The sequence below is a fragment of the Henckelia pumila genome, chromosome 2 (genome assembly GCF_033568475.1).
Source record: "Henckelia pumila isolate YLH828 chromosome 2, ASM3356847v2, whole genome shotgun sequence".
Taxonomy (NCBI): Eukaryota; Viridiplantae; Streptophyta; class Magnoliopsida; order Lamiales; family Gesneriaceae; genus Henckelia; species Henckelia pumila.
The window spans coordinates 3,983,658-3,993,621 of NC_133121.1; the positions used below are offsets into that span (position 1 = coordinate 3,983,658).

The window sequence follows — 9,964 nt, forward strand, 5'->3', positions numbered from 1 at the left end:
TAATAAATTAAAAATGGGGTAAAATAAATACAATTTTGATACGACTCCGCTGGGGATCGAACCCAGAATCTCTGGTTCCGTAGACCAGCGCCTTATCCATTGGGCCACGGAGTCAACTTGTTACAATTGGGTCTCAATATATTAATATATATTTTATACTTTCACCTCTGGTTCGCCTTGTTGAGTTCCATCACTTCCACTGCTACTTTGTTTGAAACATTACTCAAAAAAATAATAATCACGAATTTTGTAATGTATTTTAGATTCTTAAAAATATATATATCTTTTATTCCTTTTTTAATAAAAAAAAGGACTGTGCATGTTGCTTCATAGTAAATGACTAGTATTACAATAAAATGCTTTATTTACGAAGCATTGATGATATTTTAGAAAATTTGCTCAGTGAAAAAAAAAAAAAAGGTCGTTGAACATACAAGGAATCATTCTCATGTGTTTTTTTTAATAAAAAAAGTAAAATTAAAATAATTTGATAGATACACATAAAACAATGGAATTACGATCCATCAGACTCACCACTACTCAAAAGTCCAGTCGGTTGTGATTGATCCAATAATAAATAATGAGCAATATTTGATTTTTCAATGTTATACGTTACATGACCAACATGAAAAATTATATATGACTCACAATATGCAATTGGATCTATCTTTGAGGTAATTATGTGTTATAAGATATGATTGAAATAAGTCTTGTATATAAATCTCTCACTCAAAATATTTAAATTAATTCAGTAACGATGTTGATGCATGTTGAGGTAGTATTGGATGACAAAATCAACTTATTTAATATTTAAAATAAAATTTGGCGCAGAGAAATAGTTTTGCCACACATTACTTAAATATAATTGAGCAAAATTGAATCTAACTGTACCACGAGCATTGTTGGTTAAACACAACAATACACTAAAGCCCAAATGAGGAATCTACAACAAACAATTAACGTAGCAAAAGGTCTAGGCTACTTTTCTGGTGAGCCATTTATTGCTGGGGCATCAGCAACTGCCTTCGTCTCCTCATACGCAGCAACATGCACACCAAGGGCGGCTCGACCGGAGGGGTCAAGATTCTTAGACCATGCCGCATCCCATTCTACAGCCTTGGCAGTACTGCACGCCACACTTGGACCTCCAGGCACTGTAGATCTAGCAGCATTCTGATCAAAATGACAAGCCAAACTCAAATTAGTTGGAGTCATTCACTGAAAAACATATGATATTTTTTATTTGAAAGCTAGGGAGAAGAATGATTTAAAGCCATTGTCATGTACGGTGGCTGGATTTAAAAAGGTGTAGAGAGTGGAGGCCGTCATTCGCTCTTTAACCAAAGAAAATCTAGAAATTCACGAATAACTTTTCCAAAACTACAAAATTTGAATCATATGGAGTCACCCCCTCACCCAGATTCTTGAATCTACTTCCTAGTTCCTAGTCATGAATCACTTGCCCTTGTTTGCGTACTATCGCAAATTTCGGAACATGTGGGTTTTTTTATCATTTTCTCAGTTTTCAGTGGATTTTAAAATCTTCCTCAGTTGGAATCAGTATCTCCAATTCCTTACTCAAGGATTCAGATCCTTTAATCAACGCACCACCCCCCACTACATTGTTGTCCTGTTGGAGTCCTACGCGCTAAAAAAATGAACATGTAGTAACTTACTTTAGGGAAAAACCGCTCAAAGATTGTTCGGTAGTGGTACCCTTCTTTTGTCATTGGAGTATTCTCAGGGTAAACAAAATTTGCGTTGGCTAGCATTGAATCTGTAACCTGTCAATCCCATACAGGAAAATCTGTAATCCATGTGCCAAGCTACCAAAAATTTATTCATATAAATGATTCAAGAATATTCAATATGTAGAGAGTTAGGCCAACCTGTTGGTTAGCATGATCTTTCAAGCCATCAATCCAACTGTATCCAACTCCATCACTGAACTGCTCTTTTTGTCTGTATAAAATGTGCTGAACCAAGAAAATCGAATGGCTCAAGACTTCAATGCTACACGGTCTTCTTGTTCTTATAGAAATTAATTAGAAGGGAAACGAATATTTATTTGTTGAAATAAAAATTGTGATCAAAGAACAGCACAAACCTTGGGCAAATATGGGTGTTGCTCATCATCAAAGGCATTGCGCAAAATCCATTTTTCAATTCTTCCAAGGTCAGGTCTTACCTGTTATTTTCAGGCAAATAAAATCTTCATTGAAAATTAACAGATTACAAATCAATCAAAATATTATTCTTGGCAGATATCAACTTCAAACATCACCCTCGAGATAAGAATGTCATGATATAAGTTTTAAAGGAACAACTAATGGTGAGATATGCTAAATAATATTTACTGAATTCGACAGCTCGTGATTCCTCTTTTGCCAAATACAAATAACACTGGAGAAGGAAATTAGACAGTGTTTCCAACTTCAGTTTGTTGGTTTTTGGGCTTCAATTTTCAAAAGAGATACATGTCTTAGATTTGTGATCAACAAATGCCTTCTCTCATTTATACCGTAGGCTCAAGTAATTCATCTTGTTAGCATATAGAATGTACCGAAGTGAATTGCACAGTTTTGAAGTAGTTCACATCCCATAAATCCACACTGGATGTCCGATCATGAAATCAACAAGCCTCTACTGAGACAGGTTTAAGCAGTGAAAGTACCCAAAATTGATTTCCTGGATTTCTCTAAACCAATTTTAATGAGCATATTAATGTGTACCAAGGGGAAAAGTTTGAATAATGTCATGATTATAGTCAAAGCAGTAAAGATTGAGATATCAAATAGTTCACCATTTTCCATTCTGGGTCAATACCCATGGCAATACTGACAAATTCCTTGTCTAAGAAGGGCACACGAGCTTCAACACCCCATGCCGAAGTTGATTTGTTGGCTCTCAAACAGTCGTATAGATGAAGAGCTTTGATCTGGCACCATTTTAAAATAAAACAGGCGTCATACTTAAAATTCTTAAGAGTAACAAATAAATCCTTATCAAGACAACCATATTACCAGTCATGTTTGAAAATTCTTCCTCGAAGTAATGATTAAAACCTTACCGAGGCAACCATATTACCCTTTTGGTTTTACTTAACATATGTTTGGCACAGTACCTTCGCACATGTTTCCTTGTGAAGCTCCTCCTTGTTGGGTGCCTTGTGAAAATACAAATAACCTCCAAAAATCTCATCAGAACCTTCACCAGAAAGAACCATTTTTACTCCCAGAGATTTTATTTTTCTGGACATGAGAAACATTGGGGTACTGGCTCTGATAGTAGTCACATCATATGTTTCAATGTGATAGATAACCTCTTCCAGTGCATCAATTCCTTCCTGTACAATCAAAATAATTGAAAAGAGAATATGGTAAAAAGCAACAGAAGTGCAAAATGAATTATTCGACATTCACACAATGAACATACCTGCACAGTGAAATAAAACTCATGATGACGAGTTCCCAGATAGTCTGCCACTTCTCTGGCTGCTCTCAGATCAGGAGAACCCTGAAAGGAGAAAAAAACAAAATTAATCGTGTAGAGGAACAAGTGACATATAATTGTAAATTTACCCGTTAAAGAATAGGAACCAAGGTTGAAAAATAATATTGATTGATTATACAGGATTGAGTAAAGATCAGCAGGATAGGTTGCTATGGACATCATTTGATGCCAAGAAGCCAAATTTTAATTGATGCCAATGCTTCGTACTAAGAAATAAGTCAGTAAAATATGCTTTTAATTTTCAACATATTTTTTTACAGTGGAAGTTTATGCCGAGCAACGGTTGGCATATTTGTTTATACACTTATACGTACAAATTTGAACAAAATGCAGCAAATAAAGTTCACAAAATTGCTAGGAGGAAGGACAAAGTTACGCTTAAACTTAGAGATTTCCTAGTTATCATCAAGAAGCTTGCTGAGAAGTTTGATGCAAGAGCAGAAGTCTGAATAGGAGAAGTTCCAATTACTCTTTTCATTCTTCCTCGCAGAATGGTATAAATAAAAACGGCTAATTCTCCTTTGAACAAGAGAGAGTTATTAGGGAGTCACAGCCACTGAGGTGCAGAACATACTTTCTGCACCCACAACTGGAAGCATTGACTGTTGGTAAAGTTTACTACCTTTAAGCCAATGCAAAAGGTATGCAATTGTGATCCCCACTGGCAGGCTGCTTCAGAATCAACCAAATAGCGGGAAGCCACCGAAGCAACAAGCGATGAGTCCAATCCACCAGATAAAAGTACACCAAAGGGAACATCTGTCATGAGTCTCTTCACAACAGCCTGCAACATAGCAAGATCATAAGAAAATGTTATTCAAGGAAGCATCAATGCATACAAAGATTTCACAGATGCACAAATTCAAGGCCAATCGTTTCACAGGCTTCATTAAATAGGTGATGCCAAATGAGTGACATTTTGTAATAATTGTATGCTTTTGAAGGAGATATTGAATAAAACTCGAAATGAAATGAATGTGACATACATTACATTAAACATGATGAAGATAAGGCTATAATTAAGTCAAAGAGGAGTAAGAAAGGAAAATAACAGAGAGATAAATAAGTAAGAGATGCGAAGGTATGAGTTGAATAAATTACCAGATGGTAAACTGTAAAAAGAGAAGGAAAGCATTAAGATGACTATAGATGCAGAGTAGCTAGGAAGAAAGAAGTACTGAGGAAAGGAAAAGAAAAAGAGATCAGGAGGGACTGAAACAAAGAGAAGGGTCAATCTGATTCAAATCATACACACAGGAAATATAAGACTCCAACACACAAATATTCAAAGAAAGCAAAGAATACAGAAACATAAGGGAATAAAAACACAAGGCAGTATTTTTTACATAAGCACGGACCACACCTGATGGTTAAGGCACAATAAAATATAACACAACACGCAATTGGCAACAGAAGAATGGATAAAGCTAACCTTCTCAAAGGCCTTGCGTAATACTAGGGGCTCATATGGTGCCAAAGGTATCTGCTCTGAATACCATGGTGGGTTGTACCACCTTTTGAACCCTCCTGTTGCCATTATTAGATTAGGATGTTGCAGTTGTAAATATATTTGCAAGTAGATTGATGCTGAACAGAAAAAATTCCGGTATTCCAGAACATGTTTAGCAAGTTTCTTCTTCAGCTAAGGAACAAGTTCCCAATTCTATCATAATCAAGTTCAATCCCCAGATTCTTAGTCACAAATATATTTTACAGCTCTAGTATCGTGAAGGATAAAATGAACTTTATGTTTCAATGAACTCATCTCATATTAGAAGTAGTAAAAAAAATTCAAACGATCATATAAAAATAGCTAACTTAGTGGATTTAATGTCTTGTAAGTGTGTAAACACTTAATCTGGTAAACCATGTATAAAAGATTGATAGCCATACTCTTTACTTCTGGATCAGCATGATTCAACAGTATAGAACTTAAACTATAATACATTTGTCAACAATGAAATTAATGACCACATCGGCAGAAAAAAAGTTGGATGTTTAAGTTACAATGGAAAAAGAACAGTTGCAGTCCGAATAATTGAAGCTAACGAAATTGCTCTCTGGGGATCTCAGGTTCATCGAACATACCACTTTTGCTTGAATAGACGTGTCCTGGAAGGAAAGACATGAAGCGTTCACAATCATCACTTAAAGCTTTCATCTCCGAAGCAAACCATATTGATCCTGAGAGTGAAGTTTAGTTCAGCAAAAACCTGGTAAGTTGTAACGAGATAACCATGACGATTTTCATATGAACCGGTTAGGCTTTAATTCAGAGGAGTGATCCACATATGAATTTTCGCTGTTTTCAAAATCTACAGTGCATCATAACATGATTATTGCACAGAATCACAACAAAAAAGATTTAATGCCGGGATAAAAAGATCTCATACCATCAAGACCCCAGCCTATGTAAAGGGGAGTAATACCAATTGCATCTCGAGCAGCAATGAAACTATTGTCTCGAGTGTCAAGAAGCACAAACGAAAACATGCCATCCAACATGTCAACAAAATCCTCACCATATTCTTCATACTGAGAAAAAAATTTATTCGAACACAAAATCCATGTAAGAGACAACCAGTTTACCTCATATAATTCTAAAACTTTATCAAGGAATTACTCAGGAATAACAAATAAAATTGTTAGATATTATTATGCAGTGTCACACTTCTATCCCCAACCACTCTCAAGTACTTACCAGGTGAGCGATAACTTCACAATCACTTCCTGTTCTGAACTGATGAGACTGCAGCTTCTTCCTAAGATCTTTATGGTTATATATTTCGCCATTAACCTGAAAGCATCAAGAGAGAGGGGGGAACAGGGAAAAAGAGATATCACGTCTTGCAAAAAATAATAAAGATTTTCACTGGACTTGTAATGTAAAGCTTACAAATATTGGAAACAATAACACCTGGAGAGGACTATGTTTCTAGTAAACCTCTTTTCTCTGTTCAAGGAACATAAACTTTTGACACGATGATTTCTGACCGAGTGGTGAACACAACGGAATTGATTTTTTTTCAGACAACACATAACCGGGAACATCATACTTTCCATTCTAATACAAGTAAAAGTCTACAAGATAGTTTACTGGCATTCCAAGTAAATTATACTCATTCGGTCCCAATTATAAAGACCACCTTTCTTTTTTTGTTTGTCTCAAATATATAGGCTTACACTATATTTGGCAATAGTTTTTATACTCTTTTACTAATATATCCCTATTAACTATATCTTGAAATTTGAAAATTGTGCAACCAATTTTGAATACAATAAATAAGGATAAAATGGGAAGTTTGTACAAGATTTACTTTTCCAATAATTTTTTTTAATCTGTGTGAAAAAAACGTAGGACAATATAATCGGGACGGAAGAGCAGTTTACATATTTACGCTGTAAAACTCCTCAAAAACATTATAGCTGAACAAAAAAGTATTATTACGCCAGAAAGAGGAATTACTATTGAATTGCGGCCACTTTAAAGATAATCCATATGATAAAATCTTGCTATGCAAAAATTTTACCCACCGTGACAACAACTGTTTTGTCTTCATTATACAGTGGCTGATCTCCTGATGTAGGATCTACAATCGCCAAACGTTGATGAGCAAGATAACAGTCTTGATGATTGTGCAGGCCGCTCCAATCAGGACCTCTGTGCCGCAACCTATGGGCTCCAAATTCAAGTAACAAAGACTCAGAACATATTTGTTAGACACATGACATCTAGACGGTGCAATGCTATTTATAATTGCAATATAATTATGGACAGAGAACAGTTACTCAAACCAGAAACTGAGCTTAACAACCAGCATCACTAAATAACTTTCAGCTGCCTTTGATTAAACTGGAATCAATTGTTGTTGAAGATAAAGTCTTCAACTTGGAAAATGAAAATATTTGTTGAAAAACGTCTTGAAACATATCATGAGAACAACCACACACTATTTTTGCAATAAAAATTATGTATGTGCGAACACATACTAAATACAATTGTTGTAGACATGACTTTGTTAACCAACATTATCGACAAACTGACAATTAAAAAGAATTGATTAAAATATTACAGTATTGAAAAATTAACACAGACGATAAATTAATAGAGAAATTGAATATTGATCGTTGTCCATCCCCACACCCTAAAAATTGTAAAAAAAAAAAACTGTTGATTATAAAAATGCCCCACGCTTTCTGATTTGCTTCATATTGCAGAAAATGAGAAGAACTCCCCTGTACTTAGTAATTGTAGAAAATCTATTCCCATATTGATTATAAAAATGCCCCATTAATCCCTTACACAACCAAAAATTTCAACCACTATAAATCAAAATGCTGGCATATAATACTTCACTCCAGAATTTTGTTTAGACAAAAAAAGATATAAGAGTAACAAAAAAATAAAACTAATAATCATTCGACAATTAACCGATAACCTACGAATAACATGACAACATTTCTTTCATAAACGAAAATCAACAAAACGAAGATCAAAATACATTTGTCAAAACAAACAACAAATCAGAACCAATCGAGAACGCAGGGAAACAAAAAAATAAACCCAGGATTATCAGAAATGAAGATAAAAATTAAACCTTCTGGAGAGCTCGATGATCCTGGAGCGCTTCGCGTGAGAATTGTCAGTGACACCGAGAACTGCGAGAATTCCACACATGGCTGCGTGCACTGTTGCTTTCTGCGGATAGACAGAGAAATGACAACGGCTACAAGTCAAGGTGAATGCTGGTTAACGAATCATCTCAGCCGTTGATTTTTGAAAGATTCCGTGATTTAATTAGGGTTTAAGCCCAAAGATTCCTACCTAGGCCTACCTTGAATGATTCAATGATATCATACAGTATCCATCCATATTTGGTATTTTGGATCCTGAGATTTTGTTATTAATTTTTGTTATTTTTTATGAAATAAGAATCTATCTATCTATATATAAATATTTCAATTTTGGACGATTTTTTTGACCTAACTTAGTGGTGAGTGAGTTCCGGGTCCAAATTCGATCGTTTGCGTGGGATGTTTGGTTCGTTAGCTAAGTAATTCGTTTATTTTATTTGTTTCCATTTTTTAGGCTGCTTCAGATCATTTTTAGTTCATTTACATATTCAAATTTTAAAAATAATTAAGAAATCACGTTTGAGAATATCTATTTTTAAATAAAAGAAACAAAAACATTTTTATTTATTTATTTATTCATGACAATTTTATCTACAACCACTACAATTATATTGAGTAAATCTTCGTCTAACATAAAACTGCAAATCACGCCGGTTAAATAAACTACATTTGACAAATTATATATGACAAACACATCCAAAAAATATTGATTCGGAGAATCAAACTTCTATCGATCTAATCAAATGCTAACACGTTCCACCAACTCATGTACCACTCGTTGGAATAACTTTTTACTTGTCAAAAAAAAGGTAAACTTTTTTATTTACTGATTGGACTCGCTGGCAGTGTGCCATTGGTATTAATATAAACATGACAATTGCTTGTTGGATTGGTACATTGAGAAAAACTCTAACTGGGCCAAAGATCCAAATCAAGTTTCCCCTACTCTATTGGATTTGGATCCATGGGCCCAAGTCATACTCGGATAAATACATACGTGTGGTGGAATCTAATGAATGGATGTCACCCCTGACATATGCTGGCCTAAATTGATTTAAAAAATTGAATATCTGACCATATTGTTGGACTTTTTAGCCTAAGTTTTAATGAATTATTGTAGTCACATTTAGACACAATAATTGAAATGGATCAGGTGTACAGCATTATCTATTTTGATCAAGTACCTTCCAATAAACTTCCACCACTCATCATCGACCTTTCAATTTCCATCAAGTTAATGTTTGGAGTCAAATTATAGCGCAAGTTCCATCTTTTAGCATTGATAATTTTGTTCTCTGAAATAATTATTCGATTCGTTGTGCATAAAGTCTATTAATTAAAATGAACTAAACAGAGTCAAAGAGATTCTTATGTCCAAAATGCTGGGTGTAACAGTTGAGAAAAAATGGGATTTTTAAAATGATGGAGTCTTGTAGAAGACTGAAATTTTAAAATTAATTTCAGATCCTGTTAACACATTCGCAATCCTCTGCAAGTTGGGGGTACAAATGCAATAATATATATATATACATAAATGATATCCTGCACACCCTAATCTTGCACACATGTGGGCGCCTGCCAACGTGGCGTGCCCACAACCACAATTTTTTTTTATTTTTTACAAAAAATGGCTGACCAATCATGGACCGCCACATAGGCGGTGCCCATGTTACCCCGGATCCCTCGGGTGCAAGGTATCAAAATTATATATATATATATATATCATTGGAGAGAGAGCTAAACAGTAGTACTCTAATGGATGCATAGCAGCATAGCTCTAAGTGCAATATATAGTTAATCAATTAGTTATTGCCAA

General features: G+C 34.7%; 1 protein-coding gene and 1 non-coding gene across 2 annotated transcripts; both read right to left on the reverse strand.

Annotated features, from left to right (window-relative positions):
- Nucleotides 1-41: 41 nt before the first annotated feature.
- Nucleotides 42-114, reverse strand: TRNAR-ACG (transfer RNA arginine (anticodon ACG)). The gene has a single exon. It is a non-coding gene; the product is annotated as a tRNA-Arg (tRNA).
- Nucleotides 115-781: 667 nt separating this feature from the next.
- On the reverse strand, nt 782-8,408 carry LOC140880051 (asparagine synthetase [glutamine-hydrolyzing] 2). Its single transcript, XM_073284136.1, has 14 exons — nt 8,112-8,408; nt 7,048-7,186; nt 6,215-6,310; nt 5,907-6,048; nt 5,602-5,697; nt 4,946-5,040; nt 4,136-4,297; nt 3,436-3,516; nt 3,125-3,346; nt 2,804-2,938; nt 2,108-2,188; nt 1,890-1,976; nt 1,677-1,784; nt 782-1,173 (listed from the first exon to the last, which is right to left on the reverse strand). Exons 1-14 carry the CDS (start codon nt 8,189-8,191, stop codon nt 979-981), a joined length of 1,719 nt encoding a protein of 572 aa, XP_073140237.1. The 5' UTR covers nt 8,192-8,408; the 3' UTR covers nt 782-978.
- Nucleotides 8,409-9,964: the final 1,556 nt, after the last annotated feature.

Excerpts from the sequence above, each read along its gene's own strand:
- LOC140880051 (XM_073284136.1), bottom strand. The coding sequence starts at position 8,191 with ATGTGTGGAATTCTCGCAGTTCTCGGTGTCACTGACAATTCTCACGCG. Across the intron at positions 3,347-3,435 it reads AGTTTTATTTCACTGTGCAG|GAAGGAATTGATGCACTGGA; the intron begins GTATGTTCATTG and ends TTGATTGTACAG. Across the intron at positions 1,977-2,107 it reads AACACCCATATTTGCCCAAG|CACATTTTATACAGACAAAA; the intron begins GTTTGTGCTGTT and ends TTCTTGGTTCAG.